At 39.0% G+C, this 27,214-nt stretch overlaps 1 protein-coding gene across 1 annotated transcript; it reads right to left on the bottom strand.

Moving 5' to 3' along the window:
• Positions 1-25,104, bottom strand: sppl3 (signal peptide peptidase 3). The gene is made up of 11 exons (XM_023424029.2): positions 24,573-25,104; positions 12,332-12,409; positions 10,278-10,369; positions 9,960-10,079; positions 9,658-9,736; positions 8,600-8,712; positions 7,131-7,237; positions 5,629-5,792; positions 4,185-4,375; positions 3,852-3,961; positions 1-3,181 (listed from the first exon to the last, which is right to left on the bottom strand). The coding sequence occupies exons 1-11, from the start codon at positions 24,596-24,598 to the stop codon at positions 3,110-3,112; spliced, it is 1,152 nt and encodes a 383-aa protein (XP_023279797.1). The 5' UTR covers positions 24,599-25,104; the 3' UTR covers positions 1-3,109.
• Between the last annotated feature and the right edge of the window lie 2,110 nt (positions 25,105-27,214).

Raw genomic sequence — 27,214 nt, 5'->3', positions numbered from 1 at the left:
TTACAGTTAGAGTCATGTTTATTTACAGCAGAATCCTGAACAAGGAGGGAAAGAAGGGGCAAGGGCAGAGGGAGGGGTTAAAAGGAGACAAAGTGTTTTAGATCAAGCACTTCAGGATTCATGTTTCACTACACAGTTCTTAATTTATTTTATTCACCATTTTTCTATACAGAATCCATTCAGCCGTAATATCAATGCACCAACAGAGCTGGAGTCCTCTGCTGGAGGGGAGAAGAGGTGGAAAGTCAAATAAAAAAAAAAACTAAAGCACTAAAGAAAAAAATCTTACAAACAACGGGGTAAAAAGAAAAATCAATTTTCTATAAAAAAAGAAACTTTTTTTTTGTCATCACCATGATCGTCATCAGTCATTTATATATGTATATATACACACACATATATATGTATATATGTATGTATATGTATATATATATATATCTATATATACATATATATATGTATATAAATCTATATATTTTCTTTCCATGTCCATGAAGAGGTGATGGGGGTTTGTGGTTCCATAATGTCCAGGCAGACAACTGCATTGAGCGGCAGGCCGGACGCCCGACCTGACAGCATTCAGGTCATAATATTCAGTCTCTGTGGATCAGCTGGAGGAGGTCAGAGCTGACCAATTGCAGTCTTTCTGACTTGCAGCCTTTGTCCCACCCACTGATGCAAGCCCATAGGTCCAGTGCCTCGTTGTCGGCCAGCAGACTCAAAACTGCAGTAGCCCTCTTAATGCAGTCTTGAGAAATGATACACTGTACACTTCACATGCACGGCCAGATAGCATAAAAAAGTAAAAAAACAAAAAGCCAGCAAACTGCGTTGTCCGTACATCTCTGCCGTGCGCTCACTCGCACTTTTTCCAGTATACATTAGATATTAACTGACAAGCACCACAAAACAGTGGAAGGACAAAAAAAAAAAAAAAAAGATCTAAGACTGTTGGGTACCAGATGGTGAAAGCAAAAACATCCTAAGGGTTAGCTTTAATTTCTGATTTTCATTTTTGTTTTCTGAAGGGCACAACTGATTTTCTCTCCTGCCTAGGTCCAGACTTGATGTTATTTGATCAGGCCCACATACATACACACACATATATGCACACGCACGGAGACACTTAACTGTCCACCCAGAGAACCTTTTATCTGTAACTGCACATGTATCCAACCACAGTGCGTCTTCATATCCCACTGACCTTCATCTCCAGGCTTCTAGTCCAAACTTTCACAATAGTCAGGTCTTCATCGACAGAGGTGAAACACGGACATTTACAAAGTTCAGATGAAATGTGCTTGTCTTTTGTCAAAGTATATAGAAACTGATTTGATATAATCGTGCTCAGACAGAGACTTGAGAAAGCTGACATAAGATGCTTTTAGTGCTATCATGGCCGTAAAGATGTGTAAATTCAGGATGTGCACAACAGAAATTCAGTACAAAACCCAGCTTGATGTATGTTGAGGTTTCATGATGAAAATATAGCATACTTTAAAATTAATTCAACATTCATTTATTTGAAAAAACAAAACACTGTTTACATTTCCACCTGTCCGCAGAAAGACTGATAAAAAAAAAAAGAAAGAAAATTGACCCCTGTTGAGCATAAATTTTCAGTGAATTTTACAAGATGAAACACAAACTGTTTCCATTAGACACGTCATGTGTTTGTGACAGTTCGATCCAACACACCCAGCTCACTGGAAACCTGACTATTGTCACTGTTTAACAAGTTCATGATTTCAAATTAAAACCAAGTAAAACAAACATTCACTCATCTGTTTTTCACACACACACACGCACACACACACACACACACACACACACACACACACACACACACACACACACACACACACTAACACTAGAGCAGGAAACTAACTTTTTCATTAACCAGCCACTGATGAAGATGTTTTTTTTTTTGTTTTTTTTTCTTCCAAAAATCCATCAGCTATGTTTCTATCACACAAGCCAACAAACTTTAGAAAACAACCTCTGGGTGATGGAAGCCCACCGGTCGACTCGGCAGCCAAACTTCACCAAACTTGGGCTGTTAGCTGGCGTCAGTTTCCCACCCTATACAACATGCTCCCGAACACAAATACAAACTCAATATACCGCAAATACATGTGTACACATATATACAAATAGCAGCGGCCCCTCAAACACTGGGGACAGCTTAACAATTTATAATGCATCATTTCTGTATATGCCAAGAATAAAACTTTTCTAAATAAAATACATAGTTATCTGTGAGGGTGGGGAATGGGGACAGCAGATGAACAGAGAGGAGGAGGGTAGGGCTCATCGCAGGGAGTGTCGGCAGAGGGTGGGAGTGCCAGGGAGAAGCCATCGTTGAGGGATGATGAAGAGAACAGATGAAGAAAGCGGGGAGGAAAGAGGGAGACGGATGGAGGGGGAAGACTCTTCTCCTTCACTGTGACGCTGCTCCCGAGCACTGTCCTGGGCCACTGCAGCACTCCGCCTCTTCAACGTTTGTTTAAATCGTTCCATAATAATAATAATATTAATAATAATAATAATGACCACGACAATGCTAAAAAAATATATATAAACCCCAGCCATGTCTCACAACTGTAAGTCCACAAAAACGGGGGAGGTCTGGCCCTCGAGTTCATCTGAGTCGGTGACGAGCAGATGCAGAGGAAATTAGAGACGCAGAGAAAGAAGGAAAACGAAGAGAGAGAGAGAGAGAAGAGGCCTGTCGAATGGAGCAGGCCACGGGAGGGAAGTGGCAAATGAGACCAGTATAGAAGAGTGGGAAAAAGGAAAAAAAAAGAGAGCGGGAGGGGGGCAGAACAAAAACAGCACAGGCAGGATGTGCTATAATGAAGAGGAAATAAACAAAAAAAGAGGAAGCGGAGATGAAACGGGGGAGGATGTGGGGACCAAAGATGAGTCGTGTTGGGGCATTGTGATCCACACACTGGTGTCCTTCTGAGGGTTTTCACAGAAGATTGGCGGAAAGCATGAACAAGTGATGACAACATGGCCTCACTGTGAGTGCACCCTCTCTCCTTCCCTCTAAATAAGGGAAAGGATCCGCAGTCCTCCCCGCGCTGGTCGATTATCCCAGGGTACATCATACCTCCAGGAAGCGAGAGCTGCTGGTCTTGGCATGGAAGGGCTCGGACCACATGCGCCGCAAATCCCCCTGTGGACCACAAACACCGATCAGACACTAGTCATGAGCCTTGAATCAAATATTTCCTGATACATCTTAGCTGAGTGGGTCAGCCAAGAAAACATTTGTTCCACTTTTTACTAAAATCAAACAGCAACCTCTTTACCATTTATACGCATGTGCACATATTCTCTCATTCTACTTAGCTTTCTAAAACTCCCTGAGTAATTATTTCTCAGAACAGGGATCAGTGATGAGTTGCTCTCTAGTGACTCTACTGTCTGATCTAAAATGGAGGAGAAAAGGAGAAATAGGCGTATAGATGTGTGTGTGTTTCATAACTTTCCTGTTCCTGTATGAGCGACTGTTTGTATTTCTGAAGTTAGAAGAATAAGCTATTACAGCCAGTTCATTACATGAAAAAAATAACATCAATGGGATGGATGAGAGAATAACATCAGTTAAATAATAATAATTAAAAGAAACAGCAGAATTGTAACAAGAAAACTCCATTAATCCACCTGGAATATTTACATATCTATCTGTTTTTAAGGACAGAGCTGTTAAGTTGTCCTTTGCATGAATTACACAATAAAAAAAAAAAAAAAACTTGCTCAATTCTGCAAAACTGCAAGAGATGAAATTAAACTTTCATCTCTTGCAAATGAATTACTACAGCTGTCCCATCCCATCAGTGTACCTTCAGGTAGGCCATAGTGAGCAGAGGCAGCAGGGTGAAGGGCACCAGGTAAAGCAGAGCGGGCTGAGCAGCACGATGGATCCTGGAGGCCACAGTGGCAGTCAGCAGGCCTGAAGACAGAGTCACACATCAATCACATTATCAGTTTTTTTTTTTTTCTTCAATCTATTATCAAAGGTCAAGGAAAAAAAAAAAGATGGGAAAATTGAGATCCAAAGTTAACCATCTGAAAGATCCCACATCAAAATGTTCAACTATCACCTCCAAACACACCTAACACTGAAACAAACCCTTGACCTTTTACATCCATCCGTTCATTGATTGTTTGCTTACCCACAAAGTATCCGATGAGAGTGCAGTGGAAATAGGACACGCGCTGCATGCGTCCGGACATGTTACCAGGTCCTGGGACTTCCCCATTTGCTTGCTTCTTATAGTTGTCATACCGCAAGACGAAACATAGCAGCAGCCCCGGCATCACAATGTCTCCTATTCCCAGCATTGAGAAGTGACTTCCTGTGGAACTGCATGGATGGAAAAAGAAGGCAGAGATAGGTCTTAAATGCTTGAATGCATAAGCACTGGGATAACGGTGGCTGAACAATGCAAGCACCCCAAATCCCATGTGTATCATTTGTGTTTCATCACTTCTTTCTGAAATCCAACCAGGTATCAGATGTGAGCCAAAGAGAAGCCTTTAGTCAAGATAGCTGCACCATGAGTCTATAATGCTCATTACAGCAGAAAAACTACATTTTTGAATCAAGGAAAAACTGACAGAAAATATTATGATTCTTATCTTTTTACCACTAGTCAGGCAACAATCGTTTGGCCTTGGGGTGGCATCAAAGTAAAGACTACTTTGTGTTTGAAACGGATTATCCACTGAATAGTGCCTCTTTTAAGACAGCTCTACATTGTCCTGCACAGTGTTCTTCAGCTGTGCTGCTGCTCACTATTAACATATCAATGTTAAAATGTTAACATGCATGGAAACAACCAGAGCTGCAACTAATGACCATTTCCCAATTATTTGTTTGGTCTGTAAAATTCCAAAAAAGGTTGTAAAATGTCAGAATTTCCTAAACCACAAGATGGCATTTTCAGATATCTTGTTATGTCCAACTAACAGTCCGAACCATAAATATATTCAGTTAATTATCACATTAGACAAAGAAAAGCAGTGAATCCTCAGAACTGAGTATTTGCATGTAAGGAATGTTTGGCGTTTTGCCTTTCCCCCAAAATGAATGTAGCTACTATTTTGTGGATCGTTGCAAATTAATTTTCTGTCAATTAACTCAGTTTCAGCTCCATTAGCAGCTACTGGATGACATTTAGCATGTAGCATTTAGCATGTTACAATGCTATGTTGGAATTCATTTCAAATTAAAGTCAGTACTTTTAGAGGTATCCTGTGATGCAAATTCTGAATGGAGTTTGGTACTGAATGAAAAGTCAGGGGATTACCAAAACCTTCAGAATACATCCTCTGAGGGCTGTACCAAATTTTAAGCCAACAGTGGTTAAGATATGTCACCACAGAACAAAGTGATGGACCAGTGCTGCCATATCCAAAGCCTTGCCAATAGCATGGCAGAAAACTAAATTTCAAATACCAGAGAAGACATAGCGACATAACTGGGATGCAGTGTTTCAGAGCGCAAACTCACAGCAGAACCTGATCAACGGCAGAGGAGTGAAAGATCCTGGATTAATGCGTAAAAATCCCACACTCCACTACCTGCTTTTCTCTCTGTGGTTACATCAGTCTTACCTAGGAAAGACCAGTTTGCCAGGTAGTGAGAGGCGGGGGACATCACGGCCCATCCCTGGCCCCAAGTGGAGCTTCCTGGACAGAACATCTATGGGATTTTCAGCAGGTTGGGTGGCAACTTTGACCATCACATTACTATTGAAGATGTAGGCTGAGAAGAACACCTGGAGGGAAAAATAAGGAGGCGATTTAGACAGTCACCTTGACATATGCTCGTCACACCATCATTACCAGAGCCCAAATTATGTTTTATTATCATTTATTCTGTCTTACCAACTGTCATAAACCTCACAAGAATGCACTCTCAGCAGACAATAAAGAGCAGATATTCAATCATCTAATGAATCTAAGGTTTGTCTATTATCACATTATTGTGAACATAAATGATCAGTGTCTGTGGGGAAATAACATTGAAGGCAGTGGTGTGCTGGCAGGTTGCTAGGAGCCCAGTATGCGAACAAGGAGAGCAATTGCAGGAAATGTGCTCAGTGGCAGAACATTACCAGAAGTATCTGAGTGTGAAAATGTCTTTTTCCTCTATTTTAATGTTATATATGAAATTTCCCTGTGATGGGAAAATCTGAGAGAATGTCTGGCAGTTCTCTGTAGTGAGACATTTCTCCTAGGCGTCTTTTTTGACAGAGACACTGGTACTCATCTTTATTCCTACCTGAGAAGTAATGACACAACCATTATTATCTGAATGAAGTAGAAAATATATCTGAAACTGCCATGTGTTGCTCTTGATCCCCATGAGCTTTAATACGCTCAGATCGATCTGTAATCTAAACTGATTAATAGGCTCAGTGGTTTCATTATGGAAATTACAGAAAAAATACACCTGCAGTTTTTTTTTTAAACAACACATAAAATCATGAATTCCTACCTTAGTTACCCACTAATCGACTGATGCACACCCTCATTCATTAGATACTACTTCTCCTTGGGTGGAAGCATTTGCTCCATTGGTGGTGACACATTTGCTGTTAAGTGGCCATTACTTTTGTGTTTTGTGCTCAGTGCAGGTGCCGATCCAAAGTTGTGACAATTCAATAGTGGCTAATAAACCACATGTAAATCAACCAGTGCCAGAAAAAGACAACTACACTTAAGCCGGAACAGTGATGCTCATCTTAGTTTCTTTTCATCTTAGTCTCTCAAAGAGACATTTCTGTCCTTTATAACATTCTCACCTTCTTCTCAGCGATTATTCTGAATCATTTCTTTGAATTTTCGAGTTGAGAAGATTTAGGTTCTGTAAGTAGCTCTCCTGTATTTGTTCAGCCATTGTGGCTATCACTGCTATCAATGGTGTGTCTTCCAAACATGCTGCTCAGGGATTTTCAGATAGAAAATGCAAAGGCTGAATCATTACTGCTTTGTAAAATATACTGATAGAGGGATATTATTGATTGTGTCCTCATATATTTGCTTTAACTCATGGCAATCGCTCATGTGTCTGTTGTGATGCAGGTGAAGTTTGGGATGGGAGCATTTCGTACCCAGAACACATCATAAATGAGCAGTCCTGACAGCAGCAGGCAAGACACCTTCAGACTGGGAAGCCGCACGAAGGCTATCATGGCGACACACAAACCCATGGCTAAAGCTGCAGGGAAAGGGGGAAAAAAAAACGACAGTTAAAAACACAATTCCTAATTTTAGCAGAAATGAGCTGAAATAGTAACATGGGAACTGATTTTATCACATTTATTTAAGAAACATTAATTACTGTGCAAGCAGGCCTAATTAATCAGAGAGAGTAATCTGATGAAAGTTCTCTCCTCTTGTCCTACTTCATTTTTCAGTGCATGAGGTGCGACCTCCTGACATGAGATGTGGAGGTCAAACATGGGGCATGTCACGCTTTTCAATTTGCGTCAATAAAACAAGAGTATATGTTTATTCTAATGGCTGCATTTTGCATTCATTTATTTCAACCAGGTGTAATGGCAACTTGAACCATGAAGGGCACTGAAACATCTTCATAGTATGTTTTATTTATCTTTTTTTTTTTTGCTTTCTGCATGGATTAAAGTATTTTGCTTTTTACTTTTTTTCTGTCCTTGTTTTGTTACTACTCAGAGTGTGCTATTTCTGGCTTGTTTATTACAGAATAAAAAATAAAAAATGATTTTACCAGTTTCCATGCAAGGACACAGTAAGAATGTCAAGCACGTGTGGAAATGTTTTACGATTTTTATGATCACATTTTGATTTTTGGGATGATGTTCTGATTTACATTCAATTTACATTTTAAAATTGACTCTCAATTCAAGTAAGCTGCATCAAATTTCATTTGTGCGTGTTTTTGGGGGGTTTTAATGAAGAAATGTTGTCATTTCTCTCAGTGCTGCATTGTTCAGATGACTGAATGAGACTGCCAGGAATTTGTTTCAAAGTCTTACATTCATCTGAGTGAAATAAAAGAACTGCACACACCCACACACTTTTCTCTGCTTCGTCATTGCTTCAAGAAGACACCATCTTTGATCAAGACCAGTTGATTTAAATGTCAGTTATGTTTTGTATAGCAGCTGACAAACATTAGTAGATTCCTCCTGTGTTAGCATGCAGCACACTGCAGCAAGAGCGTGAAAACAGTGAGACATGTGAAGTTCCTTCTTCCACCGGAGATGATGAAAATTGAATTAAGTCCAGACTCTTGCCTTCATTGAAAATTGCGATGGTTTAATGTTTTTCCTACTGGCAGTATAGCTAGCGACTCTGCCAATAGTGCTTCGACCCACACACAATTACCCTTTTGTAATAGTTTGTTACTTGAAAAATTAAGAGACTATTCTGTGTAGATATTTTAATACTTCTCATTACTCTTTACTGCTGCATACCTCCAACATCCATTAATGTCATAAATGTGAACCACACAGGATCCACAGAACACAACCTGCTGTACAGTGATTTTCTGTGAACCTTGCAACAATTTTCTGAGAGTCATGACAGAGCAACGCACCGTCCATGAGCAGCCAGTGTCCAGTCAGCACCCAGATGAGCACCAACATAACCGAGAGGGAGAAGGACAGGAGCTCGGCCAGAGTGAAACGCCCACAGCAGCCAAATGAAATCCTGCAATAAACAAGAACCACACGAAAATTCCAGCAAACATTTACAGACAGATTTTATCACTGAGCAGCATTTGCACACTCCACTCCCTATGGGTGAGGGAGTGGAGTTAGTGAAAGCCTCTCACTCATGATTCATAATAAAAGATTCATCCGTGTGTTTCGGGTACATTACCACCACCCTCTGGACGGGAGTGGGGAAGACCCTGATTTTCCTGTAGCCTGAGAAAAGCAGGACGGATCACAATCACATTTGTAATTTGGCCAATGGAAACACATAAACGTGGGGTCCAAAAGTCTGAGACTTTCATCTCATCTGGATTTTATCTAAATACATCTGAAATGACCCCCGAGATGCATAAATGATAAATATGCAAAATATAGCCTGTGCTGCCTTTACTTAAGAGTACGCCAAGATGCACAAAATAACTACAAACTAATCACTGCAGAAAAGAGTTTTGGGTTAGAAGGGTTTGGTACTGTAAAGCAGACAAAGGTTCACTGAAACTCGATCAGAGGCTCTGAATCTGTAACAAGAGAGGAGGTGTTCATATCGGGTATTGAGTAGATGGGTTGTATTGTTGGTAATTCCTTGTGCTTTACTATTGCTTGAGCCTGAAAGAGCTCATACACCCAGATACGTGAGTCAAAAGGTTATTAAAAATGATTTGTATGCATCAAGTGAAAAGACAAATGTTAAAGGGCTAATTCACCCACATAACAAAATTCATTTCCGACTTACAGCCATTAAGCCTCACAGACAGTTGCTTTTTTTTTTATTCTCCAAAGACATGATATCCGCGCTTTAAACAGATCTGACTTTTGCTGCACAATTGATATACTGATAGCCTGAATCAAAGCGCTTTATGGGTCATACAAAACAGCGTGGAGCAGTCTGTGCAACAAAAAATTCAATATAAAGAAACAAAGAATCCACATGATTCCTTACTTGTTCTGTGGGGAGCAGGGTCTGGTCAGATACTGGCACATTGGCAACAAGAGGAATGCAAATGCAATTGTTGCAAGAACTGAGGAGAAGAACAAACAACACAGCAGTGAGACCAAAGGCCTTAGACACCTTAACTGCTTGTTACAGTTGTTTTCTGTTAGCTTAATGGGGCAGCTAATGGTCTTTACAGTTTCAATAATCAGCACAGAGAAGAGGCCTTCCCCGGAGTGTCACTTTTTGAACAGAATATGTTGATTCTACAGCTGTAGTGTTCTTGTGATATGTTCAAGAGCAGCAGTTACCTGCAGTGCAGATGGTGAAGACCACCTGTACCGAGTCAAAGAAGAAGAACATGACTAGCAGAGACACAGAGGCTCCTATGGGCAGGAACAGGGCCTGTGTGGAGTCTATAGTCTGAATACCTGCAAAACAATACATACATCAGAGTGAGGAGGATTTCAACTCACAAGAAAACAAAAAATACACATATACAATGGCTTTATGGCTTTAAAAAAAAGGTCACAAGCTGAACAGTGAACCAATTATGAGCGATTACTTGTAAGTCCAAGAAAAACATGTTGTCTGTGTATTTCAGGCCTTGCAGTGTATGTAACACTCACTGTTGTTTGTGTTGCTGTTATTGAAAGACCCCGTTGTTGAGGGGTTACCATCTTTATCCTTCTCCTGGTTCTCACAATCCATGTTTAATGACCTGCAGTAGAAAGGGAAAGAAAGAGAGGAGAGGGCAGAGAGCAGGAGAGTGTGTTTGGACACAAGCATCAGTAATGAAAACCTCAAAAGTATGTAAACTGTTAATATGAGGTATAGGGCTGTATAGCTCCTGTCTTACAGTGAATGAATCAGAGATTGTGACTCCTGGTGGCTCTTATTGCATATAAATATATCCGTCTTCTTTGGGGAAGGTAAAAAAAATCTTCATTTCCTTTATGTTGATTACAGAGTTTAAGTGAAAAAGGAAAATGTTGACATAAAATAGCCAAGTATGGCTAAACTTTAGAGAGAGCGGGAACCTTAAGTGAACTCTGTCACTACACTGAAAACTAAAGAAGTGCGTTGCTGACATCAACCCACACCACAAAATATCACCATTTCGTTTTGGGTTTTTTTTTTTGCCTGCTGACATCTGGCACAGTCCTGAATACAGTCAAAATCAATTTGCAGGAAATGGGCCTTTAGTAGAAAGACCATATGTGAACAACATCAGTTCATTTTAAGGATCTGTCACTGTCATTGCTTACAGGGAGACTTGCCTAAAACAGAGTCATTGTCATGTTATTAGTATTTATGTTATTCATGTTATTAGTAACATTTGTGCTTTTCCCACCATAACAAGTAAAACTGTCTCATATGACAGGAAACATCTCATTTACAGTGCAAAGTAGAGAATCTTGAAACATCTCCATAGTCACATCTCCATCCAAATTTAGCACAAATTTGAAGTGAATTTCCAGAAAATTGTCAGAAGAAAATTTAAATTAATGCATACTTGTCTTCCTGTCTGGTGCCATTAAACCATGAAAGAAGAAGATGGTACAATGAGATAGCATGATTAAAAAAGAAAGTACCATTCAAACCTAAAATGATGCAAAACCATGTAGAACACTTGATGGAAATATGGCATTTATGTTTCAGTATTCATGTATTTATTTAAGGAATATAAGGTCCTCTTATTGTTTTCATCTGTCGCAATATTTTTGTTTGCTTCATGCTTCATGTCCATCATGACTTATTCTTCAAGTCTACTTCCAATAAATTTAGTTTTAGCCAAGCATAAAAACGTTTTTATGCGCAAATTGAAAATGCACTTAAAAACACGTGGAAGGAAAAGCACAGACTGTAAATGATTTCATCTCCTGAAAGCAACAGACTAGAATGAGCTCAGTGAAACTTGATCGGAGCAGTCGTGACTCCCAAATAATAGCTACAATCCACCAAATGACCATAATGCGCCCCAAACAACTTTTTGTCTGATGTGTGCCAGGTTTGCATCAACAGCTCACCTATTAGTGCAGATACAGTTTGACTGAGACAAAGACACCTGGCTGATTTAGATGGGAGAATGAAAAAATACCTGCTCACTATTCTGCCTATGAATCGAACTCCATGGAGCCATTTACCTGATAGTACCGCTCCTCTAAAATAAATGTGTTTTGGCCAATATCCTAATGCAACTAAATCAATCAAAAGACCATTAGGTGCAGTATTGTAGATCCTTTTCAGTGCACATAATGCACCAAAATCATGTTACACCTACTGCTCAGAGTGTACACTTGGACTATAAGACAGCCCAACACTGCTGCCTGCTGCAACAAGTATTTTTTTGTTTTTGTTTTTTTACATTACACAAACAATGTACAATATAACTAGATTTACGCCTGTGAACCAGGTCCATATATCAACTGCTTGGCAAATAAATGAATGTGGCATTTTTCTCATATTTACTGGAACAAACCAAACAAAATATCTTTTTTCCCTATAAACCCAAGCTTTATTAAAACACATCCTTAATTTTGTTGTCTAAAAAAAACAAAAGTGACTGGCATGGGAACAAGTTAAGAGTATAAACTTATTTAAGGAACAAGATGTGCTCTGCAAGTCACTGCCCTCTATCCTCTTGACAGCTGAGGCGAATTGTTTATTTGTTGACACTCACCTGAAGCTGCCATAGACGATGAGAAGGATGGAGATGAGGAAGGTGGACACCTGGCTGGAGTCAACTAGGGAGTAGGCCCTGAGGAGAAGAGAGAGAAATACAAATGTGAGGTTCCGTGCACAGAAGACTGTCGTGAAACTGGTAACTGGTACCACCTATTTAATGTTGAAGACAAATATAAACTGTGCTTTTTCTACCAAAAAACACAGTTTCCATAACAACTGTCTTCTTACTGACAACACACTGAACACAAGTTGTCACTTCCATTAATATCACATAAAACAGCTGCAAAGTCAATAAGCCTTAAATACACAAATGGTATTCTCTAAAGACCAAACACTTCAAGCCCTTGCTGATCTGCAGCTTCCTCCTTTTGTTGGTCCTAACTAGAATCTTTCATGCACTACAAAAACCCGGTTAGTTGACTTTTGCCAGAACCTTTGATTTTTTGAGCATATTACACATTCATTACACGTTGAGGTAGGTAAAAACACCTGTTGTTTGAGTTCTATCCCCATCTGATGCGAAAGACTTTGTGTTATCTGTTTGACCAATCCTATTTTCTTTTTTTTTTTTTTTTTTTTTTTAGGACATGCTATTTTTGTTTTAATAAACAAAACAAGTACAGTTATTAAGTTGGCTACTTTCAAAACAGAGACGTCTATGTTAACCTGAATTATAGAAGAGTCCTGAACTTCAAGAGCAGTAAACTACAGGGGCAGAAAAAACTACCCTTGTAGCTGTTTAACTGTGGTGAATTGTGCAAGTATCCTTTTCTCTTGGAATAAAGGTGGTTTTTCTACTGGATTCTGCTCTATAATCAATTCAGCTGAAGAGTGCACGCCCATATACACATACCAACCATCAGCCTGACATCAGAATACATCATGGTGGCACAGTTCTCTGCATATTTTTTTTTTTATATCCACCATGCTGTGGAAAATAACAAAATTGGAGACAAGTATGCAACTGTAATTTTAGTCGATCATTTCAGATTCTGTACTTTGACAATCTCACACTGGTTGTGGCAATTTTATCTGCACCAACTTGAATCTCTGCACACAAGCCACATTTCCCCCTCTGAAGTAGAAAAGCAAAAAATATTCTGACAACTAAAATTTATATGCAGGGCAGAACAAATGTTATAGAGTAAACATCATGAAGTATGTACATTTATATATACCGTATAACAGCGAGTACATAAGAGCAGTAGATCCATTTCATACAATAGCAGAGTGACTTGTGCGTTGTGTATTCAAAGGGATCAGCACAGTTCAGTTCAACTGTTGGATTTTAATCACAGCATACAAAAATTCTTTCTAGTGACCATCTAAGAGAAAATCTAATGCAACATGAAAATATATCTAACGTATGTTGTAACAGTGCACAACGTACTGATGCTGCACGCTACATGAAATTGTTGCTGTGTTACACTGAGTTGAACATATTCTGTTCCCCCGAGGTGACTGGGCCTCATAATTACAGCCAACAGAGCAGCGAAGAACTGAGAGTGAAACAATTCGATAGTAAAATAAGAATTGCAAATTTTTTGCAAGTTATTGATTGTGAAAATCAATAAAGCAAATGGGATCCATACGGTCCTAGGCAAATTGGAAACTGTCTACAAAAGGAAGGAAGTCTCAGCTCACGACAGCAGTAAGGTTTTGATTTTTTTGGTGTCTTTTTAATTTTGATTAGATCCATTGATTTAAGTTGGGTGCACTGAACAGTCTTATCCTTTTTACATAAAAATTGTTTTACACGTCTCTTTTGTACAGTACCTTACTGTTGTTTAGCTACTTAATTAAAATGAATATTTATTATAAATTCTAATCTGCGTTAGCCTTTTAAAATGCACTCTCCTACCAGTGGGACGCTTTGGCCTCGGTAGTGCTACCTCAGGTGTGTTCTGGTGTGTGCCAGACTTCACACAACCTTGATGAAACCATACATTATTTGAAAGCTCTAACTCTCCTGGTTCTATCTGTGCATTTTTGGATCCTCATATCACTGCAACAGCTGTTGACAAAGAATTAGTTCAGACTTGTGGCTGTGCTCCAAAATGTTTTTAACACAAAAAGGTACTACAGGTTCCCTTTTTATGAAAAAAAAAAAAAAAACTAGGCGAGTACATTTGTGTGTTATAATGTTTGTGTTATTGTGAGAAAGACTAGACAAAATAAGGAGGACCTGGTGAAAGACAACATAATGCATGTCCTCTGCCCAGGGTTGCTGTTAAAAGAAATTCCATACACTTCAGTTTGAAGACGGCTAGTATCTTTGTTATGGTCTAGGAAAGATGAGCTGCACTGTCTTGAGTATGGCTTAAGATCTTCACTCATCCAGCTCCTTTTTTATTCTGTTTATCAGTTAAACAAACAGAGGTTGTAAGATTACACATCTAATTAATCTTCTAAATTGAGCATAAAGTAATCTCAATGTTTTATCAGACCGTGTGGAATCAGGCTGCTAGTTTGCACACTGATGCTGTGTCTAAGCACCAAATTATTCCCATATCAATGATCTGGGGCCTTGACACTGCGTACACTTGACATGCCACCTTATAATGCAGGGCTTTCTTCTCTGGGGCAAAGACAAGGCTGGCATTGTGTAGTGCTGACTTCAGGTGAGAGGTGCAGATTTGACCCTAATCCTTACCCATCTGTCGTGACCTGTCAAAATCTCTGGGCATGGGTGGGACATGAAGTTCAAAACAACAAAAAAAAACAAACAAAACGCACAAAAAACCTATGCCCCTAATAATGTCATCATCACTGATCCAAAATCTCTATTGTGCCCTTAAAACTTCCCACAATGGAATTTAAAAAAAGGCATGAACACACAGCTGCTAACAAACCCACAATGCAATGTTTCCCATGCAAAATTATGTGTAACCGTACACCTGACAGTTATTACGTAAGAGTGATTGCAATGATTCAAAGGTAGAGGCTAGGTAGAGGTTAGGCTTCTATGTCTATCAATATTAGCTTGTAGATGTATCAGTATCAATGAATATGTTGGCCAACAAGTATTAAGAAATTACAGTGCAGAAATATGATATGTTTGAGTGGTTTTTCACAGTAAAATGTCACTCTCAGCACAAAAATACCCCACCAATTTAAGGAATTCTTGATCACAAATATTTGTTTATGTTATGTTAAAAAAGAATTAAAGGAATTTCACCCAATTATTATTTTTTTGGAGTTTTTAAACTCATATCTGGATTGGCTCAGTATCAATCAGGCTACACTATATATGTGAGGATAATAGTCCATAAATGTTGAGCTGCTGAATTTACTGCTTGCTGTAAACTCCTGAGTGTTTATCATTTAGAGAACAGTAAGTGAAAGAAAGGGGGTCAAAGCTTTGGTATACAGAGGGTGACAAAATGCCAGAGAGGAAGTCTTAAAAAGCACACAGGAAAACAAGTAGAGGAACAATCAAAAGTTGACTGCTGCCAACACTGACTGGATGACACTAAGAGCATATTGGTTACACTACAAGCTATAGATCTGCAAAAAAATAAATGTGTCGAATTAACATCTGTAAGTCATTGTTTCTTGGATCTTTTCAAAGGCATAAATGTCTCCCCCTCTACTACAGCTGTAGCCAGCAACTCAGTCCTTACTCGGTCACTGTGAGGCAACATACAGAGAATATGAATGGGCTTCCTCTGCAACATACTGTGTCATGCAGGCTGCATTTCACTTTGTGTTGGCAATGCCGGCAAAACTCGATATAACAGGTGCAATCCAAATTCACTGAAAGTTCTTTTTTTGTTTAATTACATTGATAAGAACAGGTCTGCATGCCTGGCTCATTAACGGTACAGATAAGATATAAACTACCAAAATATTTACACAAGGTAATTTACAATAGCCATGTAGAACACCCTGGCGTCAGAGCATAAACATAATGAATAACACAATAAGTACTATCATTGTATGAACAGGGCTCATGAGAATATGCGTGGTTTGGTCAAAGAAATCAGAGAGTATCTACTAACAAGTTACTAAAGAAAGTATTATGCCACATGTGTAGACATATCAGGCCCTGCAACTGGAATGTGTCCTTTTCTGCTGGCATGCAGTGAATACTGTTTCAGTTCTGACTGTCGCTGGGCTGCAATACTAGTTTTCTCCCGAGTAGCGACATAGAAAACAGCCCTTGCATAAAAAGACTTTGAATCATTTTTCATTCTGGTGCGCATGTGACACAAGAATTCACAGGTTTCATTGTGGTGCTGGGGAAAAAGAAGCAAGGATCTCTTGTCTCTTTCATTCATTTACTAGTACAGGAATGACTACAGGGTGTCTTGGAGGGGAGGGGTAACATGTAGTTCACTGTGGAAACAGGACACCAGGACAATGCTGCATCATGTAGCTCTGCCCTGGTCTTGTTTGTGCAATACAGGCCTTTACTTAATGACTGAAAAACACACTCAGCAGGCATCATCTTTAAAGTCACGTCAAATTACAATGGGGCCTGGTATGCTTGACCCAAGACCAAGGCTATAATAAACATCTAACAATACAGCCGATACAAATATGACACCGTATTCAGGAAAGTGCTCCTTCTTTGTAGGCTGTAACCTAAATGGGTTAAATGTCTTACCAACAGTTTGGCTTCAAGCATTAAGAAAGCAATTAAGAAACTGACCTTGTCCATCTCCACACAGATACTAATGATGTCACTGCCTCATTGTCAACACAGCAAGCAGATAGACAGCTAGTTTTATCTACCACAGCCCTAATTCATATTCTAGTATCGAACTGGTTCGTCTGAATTCTGTGCACAGAAGCCTGTAGAACATGGGTGAGATAGATGAATGGAACATTTAAAAACAAAATACAATCCCGGACTGTTGAGGGGCTGGATGGCAGCCCAAAGTGCCATAAGACGTCCTTGTTCACTGACAGACTAGGTTTTCAATAACACAATTCCAATACCGTCCTCCATCAAGCCAGTTGCATGCATGACTTGACCACTAAGGGCCAGGTCACCAGGCCACAATAAAGACTTTTGCAAATGCTGCCCCTGTGAGGTGTGGACATTTAGGACTGAGTTTCCAAAAACCATATCTTACTCAGATCGGTCTTGAAACACACATGCGGACACTACTATAATCAAACTGAAAAACTGTGAGCCCCTTGCATATATATCAATTTTACTTGTGCGACCATTTACATAAGCATACAGTAACCACTGGGTGGAGTTGCTGCTGGACCTCCAGTGGGGATCCAACATTTATCTGCCTCCACTTTTTCATCCACTTGTGGATATAACGGGCTACATCCTTCAGGAACAAGAATGTCATTTGTGATGGAGTGTGACCTCTTTGCTCCCTGCATTGCTGCTCTAGTTGTATTTACATTCTTCTTCTGTGGCATTTTTGTTTTGTTTGTTTGAATGTGTGTTGATGAGAGTTCAACTTAGAAAGAAGAATATAACATAGCATATGATGTCCTGGGTTGGGTTTGTCCATGATGTTACAATTACATGGTTCACGCCTCAGCTCAGAGTCACAAGGATGGCCTGCAGCATAACCTCCTCAGAGTCTTTTAGGGAAAACACAGAGCTATACTAGCTGCATGTAACACCTATCAAGGCTGAGGTCTGGATCTTATCATGTTGTTAATTTTCTTAGAGCGCATGATCACCATCATCAGTGAAAACCTCAGCCTCAACATTTGAGATGGGTTAGTCTACTGTGTCTCCAAATTAAAACTACTTAGGCCTTAACGTTCTGAAGAATAATCATGAGTGCTGCTTCTGTTCAGGACACAGGCAACAGGTGTCTCAGTAATCCTTCAGGGTCAAACAGGTCAACTTGTGCTCTAAGCTGAGAATACTGCCATCTTAGTCGTGTCTATGCAATTGTAACATCCATAACAGAAGACCTAAAAGTGGGTATGAGACAGTGTTTGCTGTAATTTTTGTTCTTTTATGTCCCACGTATTGTCCTTACAAGGACTACAAAGGCTCCTCAAGAGTAGATATCACTGTTCATCATGTGTAGTCTTATTTTAAATGTGCAGAAATCAACATTTTCAACATTACCTGCTTAGTGAGTTGTGTGAATGCTTGTTTAAGAAGGCTGAGCTTGAATTAAATTGTACTGTGGATGGTCTTGATAATAGGATTTTGGGATTAGATCTTAATAACCATGTTTCCTGAGGAAAGATGTTTTTTTCCTCTTAAATTTATTAATAAAAAAGACCAAAGACAGGGGAAAAATATATTTTGGAATTAGTGCATGCTGTCAATACAGACCTGCACCCGTCATCTCATTCAACATTCCTGAAAGAAAACGTATTATTTGCTAATACCATTAAAAGGGCATATTTAAGAATACATTTCTAATAAGGCCTTATAAAATTGGTGAAAGGCATGTGTGAAACTTTTCTGGTAAGCTATTCTAAACACAGAACAGTCATCTCTTAACCTTCCTTTCTCTCCTGCAGGTTTATTTGCAGAAAAGAAAGTCTGTTGTTGTTAATGGCAAATATAGTGGCACATGTTAGCTAATAATCTCTGTGTGCATGAGCTAAGGTAACTTTACCAAGACAGCAGATGACAGCGACTCAAAACGTACTACACAACAACCTCAGCCACACTTGTAAGAACCATGACACACTTCTAAAACGTCTTGACAGGAAGCAAAAGCAAGCTGCAGTGATGGTTTTAGCTGGTAGCCTCAATAAAATGTGGCATGGACACTGAAATGTGGTAACATTCTCCATGTTTGCTTCATAGGGATCACTGTGTGTTACGTCAAAAAGACTTCATCTACACATGGACAGCAATGCCTATGAATCAATCGTCCATACAAACTAGAGAATTAACTGATAAAACAATCCATTTATTAATCTGATGACTGAAAATGTATTAATGGTGATTTTGATCAACAACCAACCGTGAAAGCTTCTTGTGGGTACCTGTGATTGCTTTCGGCATTTCGCAAAAACTAAAATGAATCTTTGCAGTTATTCTCCACTCAAGCATAACCTAGAGTAAGAATGGGAAATCCTGCACATACTACTAAGCACAATCTTCCACTTTCAGTCCGATAGATGTGGGTGTGATGGTTTTTGCATTGGAGGCTCAACATGGAAGTGTGTGTGGGCAAAGTGGTTTCACTATATGATCTCCTTTTTATCAAGAGGACCAAGGAGTGTAAAACCCATATTGAACACCAGCTCGGCCATGAAGTCAGGGGACACCTTTGTCTACCCGTGTGTTACAAAGAGATTCTAACGCTGCAGGAGTCTGCAACATTAGACTGGACAAGAAGTAGTTACAATAAAACAATCCCAGTGCTGTAATGTAATGTAATGGACAGTCTTTGTCAATTTGTCACCTAGTATAAACAGGTAAGTTTTCATACCCAACAGAAAGATTTAGTTAAGACAGACTTGGTAACTTTACAACATGCATGCCTTTAAGCATTCGTTCATTACAATCAACAAAGGTAGGTTTTGATGAGAAGATCTTTGCCCACAGCACAGCAGTAATTACTCCATAGGATCACATCATATTTACCTTCGATTGTTGACATGATCGTCATGCCTACCACTTCTCTCCCTCTTCACATCATCAAGTTCTTTCTCAGTCATAATCGAAATTTTACAGGACATAATTGTGTGCACTTGCCACGTAATCACACTTGTACAACCACGCCTGAAGATAACTAAGTTTGAACCATTTGGCTCTCCGATAACTGAGATGCTAAACCAAAGCAGAGTCACAGCAATTTGGTTGAAAACAATGGCTACAGCAAAAATTATGAATGAATATTACACTGAATGAGGGCCAATATTTTACAATGGTTATAATGGATCTCTCTGTGGTGGCAAATTATAGCAGAATTTAACGAATCTAGGGAAGTGTTTTTTTAAATGATGAGATTCACCACGCTGAAACATAGAGAGAAGTTCCACACAGCATTTGACATTTGCCTGGATGGTCAAGTAAAATGAAATACTACATGACAATTGCATAGGTCTGCTCTTTCCTGTCATGCTTATGTGACTGTGTAGTTGCTAGATGAATTTCAGTGCGCACCACATTTCACCTTTATTGTGAGGATTGAGATGTTCTAAACTAACCACATGCAAAAGACTGAAAACTGGAGGAAGTGAAACTAAGTGAAAACTACTCCTTTCACCATCACGTATCACCAGTGTGATGGTAAAAGCACTTTACGTATCGCTGGGAATCAAACAAGCTGTAAAGCTACCTGCTGCTGTGAAGGCTGTTCAAAGCAGCGCCAAACTACAACTTGCCAGCTTTCAAATGAGACATCTTCAGAGCTGTACATTAGCCCGTGGGTTACCACAAAGCTTAATAACGATTGCTGTGGTTTACTTATTTGCAATTTATCCAGGCCATAATACAGTAGTTCTAAATCTAATTGTACACAGCACAACTTGCAAACTCTGCTGAGCACAACACCTTAACCAAGTGTTTGTATGCACACTTTCATTACAAGCCTGTCTCTAAGACTTCTTTTAACCAAATACCACTTATACTGGAAAGTACATTATTTATCCCTGTGCTTACTGATTGGCATTTTATTAAATACTAATTAAGCAGAACTACTCCTTATTACGAATAAGGTAAGTCACAAATCTGTGGGTGTTTGTATTTCTGCTTTCAAGTTTCAAGCTAAACTGGAGGCAGTTTTGCACCTCCTGTCCTGCTAAACAGTGACAGAGACGAGGGCAGAATAAGAAAAAAGACAAAATTGGCAAAGATAACATTTACAAATAAATTTTATATTATATCCTATGTTATCCTTTGTTAAAAAAAAAAACTGAAATGTAGCGGATTATCAAATATAATGGTTATTGAGCTGTTTTACCTCACTGGTGTAGATGTGAAGTGAAAACCCCATTTACTAACCAGGTGATGTTCACAAAAATACAGAGGTAATGAAGTTGGATGATGTGGCACAATTAACAAAGCAGCTGCAACACCATCAGCAAATCTTGACCACAATTATAAGCACGCTGAATGCAATATTACAGGTATTTTCCTGGTTCGAACATTGTCAGCTTCAGCTCCGTTTAACAGCCTGTCACTTTATGTCTCACCTGACACTGATTCAAATTAAAAGGACATACGTAGGAAAGCAACCAGTCATTTGACACTGTTGTATAACTGCAGATGACTGTATTTTGAGGAACAGTGTGAAAAGCCGTGCGATATTTTTAACAATTTGGTTGAAAAGCAAAAATGGTGCCAGTGTGAACGTTCCAGCTTCGATTTAGTGTCAACTATAACGGTGCCTTTACTCATTATTCATCTCTGAAGCTCCTCAGTGACATTTAGGTTATTTCTGGCACAATTGATGGTCACTGTCCTTAATAATATTTTTCTGCTTAGCTTGCACAATAACACAAACAACTACACACTCAAGCCCGAATCAGGCAGGATTTATTTCTGTACGGGAGGTTGGGTTATTTAATACACCAACATTTTAACAACTACATCCGTTTGTTATCTTCACAGGCTATGTTAGATGAAAAGGTCAACCTTATATACAACTACATTGATTAGTCGATTAATTTATTAACTGAGCGGCAGAACGTTAATTGAGACCTATTTTAATAATCAAGCAGTTGTTTCAGTCATTTCTGTTTAATCAAAAATGTCAAATATTTTTTAGATCTGAAATACGAAATATAGTTTCTTACAAATTACTGTAATATGAATATCTTTGGATTTTGGACAATTGGTCGGACATAGCAAGACATTTTAAGATGTCACCTTGGTCTGTGAGGAATTGTAATTCATTATAAAGCATTTTACAGCAAATCTATGAATCAAAAAAGATTAATCGATAATGAAAATAATCATTACTTGCAATCCTAAACCTAATTTAATATTAATATGCTCCATACAATCAATGACCCAAGACATGTTTAGTCTAATTTAACATAAACACTAGAAGCTAAAATATGTATACAAGACAATTCTGAAGCTGCTGGACAGTAGATTTCTCTTTTTTTCCCTTTAATGGAGCCTAGTTGCTTTTCCTTGTAATTCCCTTTGAGCTAAGTTTGGCTTACCAAGTCAAGACCCCTTTTATTTTAGAAAGTATTTCCACCTGGCAATGAAATATGATCTGTATCTGGATAAGGAAAAACATATGTTAATAGCAGGTGTAATGCAATCAGATAAATTTGACTACATTCAGATAAAGTCTGTTTTGCTCTGTGATCAGCTTTAAGCCAGGTGTAAATGCCATCCTTAGAGTGATCTACCCAGCAAGTTGAAAGGCAACCAAAATTCCTGCCAACTTAAGCAAGACTGGCAAAAGCTATAAGTAGAATCAAGAAGAATCAAGATAACAATTCTTATTAATATAAAGTGTTGATAATATGCAAAAGCCCAAATGTATAAGTCTAAATGGGGCCCTAAGCTGCATCTTTAGGGGTTTGTGTCATTGTCCTCTGATCATTTGAAAATGTCTGTCACAATCCATCAATGTAAAATGTGAACTCCATGTAAACCTTTCCAATGAAAAACCTAAAATGTCAATTAAACATAAGATCAACTCTGTTTGGGGTTTTAGACAAAGCCCTTTTTTACTCCATCCTGAAAATGTAAAAATGCAGCTGTTATTGGCTACAAACTTATCCACTACACTCACACTGCAATAATTTTGTATTTTGACAGTGTCTATGAGGCCATCACATGTAAACAGTTTTCCAGTTACCACCTCAAACAATACAAGGAACCTCTCAAAAAGAACAATGAAAAATCAACATCACCCAAATATTACTGAATAAATGTTAGAGGATAACTCTGGGGAGCAAAAACTGAACCCAGCAGATAGATTTTTCCTAAACAATGGCTGTCAGTTGCAATTCCCAGATAAAACTACTGCTGTTTCCTACCAGCTGAATATTGATAGTTAAAATGGATGTGACAAAAGCTGCCCCCTAACCTCACACCATGCAAGTCAAATATAACATAAATAGAACTGTATCAATACACCAGATGAAGCAGATGACGAATTAAAAGTTAATAAATGTGACATGTCTGTCTTAATAAGAAGTCTTTGGCTTAATCCTACATCAAAGTGGAAATTCTGCAGTGGTTGGACTTCTCTTCATGTATGCAATTTCTTGCAATAAAAGTCATACAATTGATGTGACAAAAAAAAAATAAAGATGGACAAAGAGAAACAGAAAGTCACAAAAAATGTTGACATAAAATAAGAGTCAGACAAACCTATACGATCACTACACTGCATCTCTGTGGACCCCTACCATTCAATGAGCCTACTCTGGTCTTGGAGAATCTTTGGTTTGGACTATTCATACATAATAGGATGTTGTTCTATAAACGATCATTACAAACACTCAACCCGTGGATCAAACAGGCACAATTCAGCCTTCATTAATTAGCAAGGCCTCAACGAAGTCAGTTCCTTTTCATTCCTGGGGACAACGCAATTCAGTGATCACATCATCTCTGTCTGGTTTCATTTAGTCTGTTCTTTACCAAACACTAAAAATGAACTATACCGTTAACCACTGAGTGTACCCCACAACTCTTTAAACTCGATTTGTACCAACCTGTCGTGTGTCACAATACCAAGCTCACGCTGAAACTGGCATTTTGGTACATAACTGCGATGCCAGTTAGCTAGCCTAGCTCTACGGCAGAACCTTTGTTATTGTGTGCAGCGGGACGACGACGACTGCTAGCCATTTAATCAGCTAACGTTAATTTACTGGCACAGCTAACGTCCACTAATCTGCCCCACAACGTCATGCAACGTTGCAATTATTAAACAAAATTACAATTTTCAGATAGCAAACGCTGATGATATGAGCGAAGTATTCATTCACCAACTTGCTAACCCAATAAGCTTAACGAGCGGTTAGCGAGGCAGCTAGCTCGTTAGCATTCACTCACAATAGCACCATTGGAATTGACCAAAGACATTAGCGTTAGCATCAGCTGGTAGGGCTGCTAGCTAAACACCCAGCTCAAGTTAGCTGTTAGCAACATCAGAGCTGCAGGAAAAATACTTAGATGAGTGACATTTTGCTCTCTATACGGCGTTGAATGTATCTAAAAGCGTCGGCGTAAAGAGCCAAGTATTTCTGTGAATTGTCAGAAAAATAATTCATTGGTTTAGTGACCTATATCAATCAGGCTTGGCAGTAGTAGCAGCTAACGTTAGCTGTTGCTATTCGGCAGTGCTATGCCTGTGCGCACTCACCAAGATGAGTAGCCCTGCTCCGCCATATCGCCGAAAACAGTGGGTTCTGCGACTGTGGCTAACACAGATTCAGGTCCCGGTGACAACCCGTTGGGACCTCGGCGAGGTTTTTCTGCTTTTCCTTCACAATCCGATGTCCTAGCAGTTACTTTTAGGTGACAACATGATGATACATCCCGGCAGCAGCTAGTGATCACTAGCTGAATATCTTGCAATTAAAATGGGAATGATGGTTTGCTATCGTTAGGTGGACAAGACAAAGCACCCCGAGAAAAAAACACACTGATGTTATTTTCGTCGGTTTCGCTAATGTCCTGCCGTCACCCCAGCCGAGAAGGCTCGGTCTCCAACGATGCTACACCCACTGTAAATCCATATTCAGCATGATGTATCCAGAATAAATTCGGATATTCCTCAAGTCTGCACCCCTAGCTGTTATGGAAGACGTTCAGCTTTGTTTTCTATGGCGAGAGTCGCGGGAACGCGCAAAATCGCCCTGCTGTAGAGGTTTACAAGTAGGACGTGCACTGAAATGTTTTTGTGAAAATGAAATGCTTGCAATGGTTTCCTTTCAGCTGCCAGCATTGCAGCCTATCACACACACGTCTACAACTAAAGCCGTGAGCATTACGTCGATCACAAAATTTAATTTGTGGTTGTAAATTAATATATTTAAATAACAGCTAAATTACACGATTTTACTTTCTGACGAAATACTGAAAAAACTGACAACCCCTCAATAATATTAGGAAACGGGTAATAAAAATAACATTTTGTGAACAAATTAGATGTGAATACTTTGGTTTATAAAAAGAAAAACTGTATAAATAGCATGCGCTTATATATTATTTTGCAAAGAATTAGTGATGGATATGCTGTCTGTTACAAATATGGTTTTACAGAGTTATCTGGACAATTAGTTGATCACAATCTGTAACAGGTTATTTAAATCAGCCCATGTCTGAGGACCCCTGGTGAAAAGACACATAGGCTAATATAGGCTGCAATACACAACAAAATACACTAAGCCTAACAGCCATTCAACAACTAACCTAAAACATTATGGTGTGTTGCAATAAGCCAGTGAATTAAAATATATTGTAAAAATGTACATTTTCCCCCCCTTTTTTAATGTTTTTTTTATTTTATTTTATTTTTTATTATTGCTACATACATGAGTGTTGCACCCGTTCATCATTTGCCCATATTTGGTAAAAAGATTCAACTGCAGTTGCAGTCATGATGTCACAGATGATGTATTGAAAGGTAAACAAGCATTGCAATGCCACCATTAGTTAAACAGAGTAGAGCCCTCATTAGTTTTGTAATGGCAATTTGCATTGACTGCAGAATGTGCTAGAATGAGTAATAGGACACAGTTTTCTCTTGTACACAAGAGGGTTCACTGATAAATAGGGACTTTGTCCTTACAATATTTATTGATCTCTGGATATCCAAGTTTTTCCAGTGTGGGAAGCTTTACTTGTAAAGCTCTCCCAAGATGGTTGAGCCTTTGAGTGAGAGCTCTTGTAGCCAATCACCACACTCAAGCTGTGCTGGCTTATTATTATATCTACAGTTAGGCTACATAAAATCAATCATCCTTATTGTTGACATGTCTTAATCAGACTATCATTCCCTGTCATGACATTTTGGTCAGCTCTCCCAGAGATTTTGTGCTCACAAATAAGTAAACACACATTGTGATTCCTCACTTAGGCCAACTGGATGAAAGCCACACTAGCACCCCCAGGCTACACCCCTCACTGTAAAAGTGTTGGACAAAGCAAACAACATACAATTTTTATTAGCCACACTAGCAGCATGGCTCTAGGGATAGCAATGAAAATCAGTTGGTTTCAAAAGTCGGTCCAGACTGAAATAGCTCAACAGCAACTAAACGAAATTTTGTACAGCCCTTCATGGTCTTCGGGGGGTCAAGTGTACTGACTTTGGTGACCCCCTGATGTTTCCCCTAGCACCATTATGATGTTAACATGGTGGATTCATCGTGAAATGTCTCAACAACCATATTCATTGTAATTTCATAACAGACAATATACTGATCAGATTATGAGATACCATATGTGTGCAAAGTTTACATTTTGATTGAACATGCACAAAAACAAGGCTGACAGAAACTTTTATTCTCTAGTTAGCATACAATAAATGTGCTCAGTGAATTCACTGGCTATCTGCCCATCTGACTTTGACATCTTCAAGTGGATATTTAGACCCAGATGGTGAACAGAGAGGAAAGGTCAGGGTGGGAGGGTCACTAAAAATATTTGTATTCATCCTTCAGGAATCATGAAAGTCTACAGAAATGTCAGCCAGATCTAGCTTTTAATTTTTATATCAAGTGTCTAAAACTGACATTTTGACCTGAAGATGGGCCTAAAGGCTGAGAGTCTAAAACAGAAATGTTATGTCCTCTGCGGAGCATGAATGTGGTCAGTAAATTTAATGGAAATCTGCCCATTAGATTTCTTGAGGTCAAGTATAGATGCTAGTTTGATAGTGACATTAGAGAAACAGTCAAATAACCATTAAATACATTCAGAATCACTCTCAACAGCAAATCTCATAAAATTCCTAGGTTTTTGAGATACATTTTTGTGGATTAAAGGGTTGGTTGTGGG

The sequence above is a fragment of the Seriola lalandi genome, unplaced genomic scaffold, assembly GCF_002814215.2.
Source record: "Seriola lalandi dorsalis isolate HSWRI2012SDOR001 ecotype SW California unplaced genomic scaffold, Sedor1 jcf7180002054697, whole genome shotgun sequence".
NCBI lineage: Eukaryota > Metazoa > Chordata > Actinopteri > Carangiformes > Carangidae > Seriola > Seriola lalandi.
Note: the sequence above shows the minus strand (reverse complement) of the source record. Positions and strands in the feature narration are given on the sequence as shown.

Coding starts and splice junctions, on each gene's coding strand:
- sppl3 (XM_023424029.2), bottom strand. CDS start 24,598: ATGGCGGAGCAGGGCTACTCATCTTG. Junction 12,410..24,572: donor GAGCAGGGCTACTCATCTTG/GTGAGTGCGCAC, acceptor TCTTCTCCTCAG/GGCCTACTCCCTAGTTGACT. Junction 9,737..9,959: donor CTTCACCATCTGCACTGCAG/GTAACTGCTGCT, acceptor TCTTCTCCTCAG/TTCTTGCAACAATTGCATTT.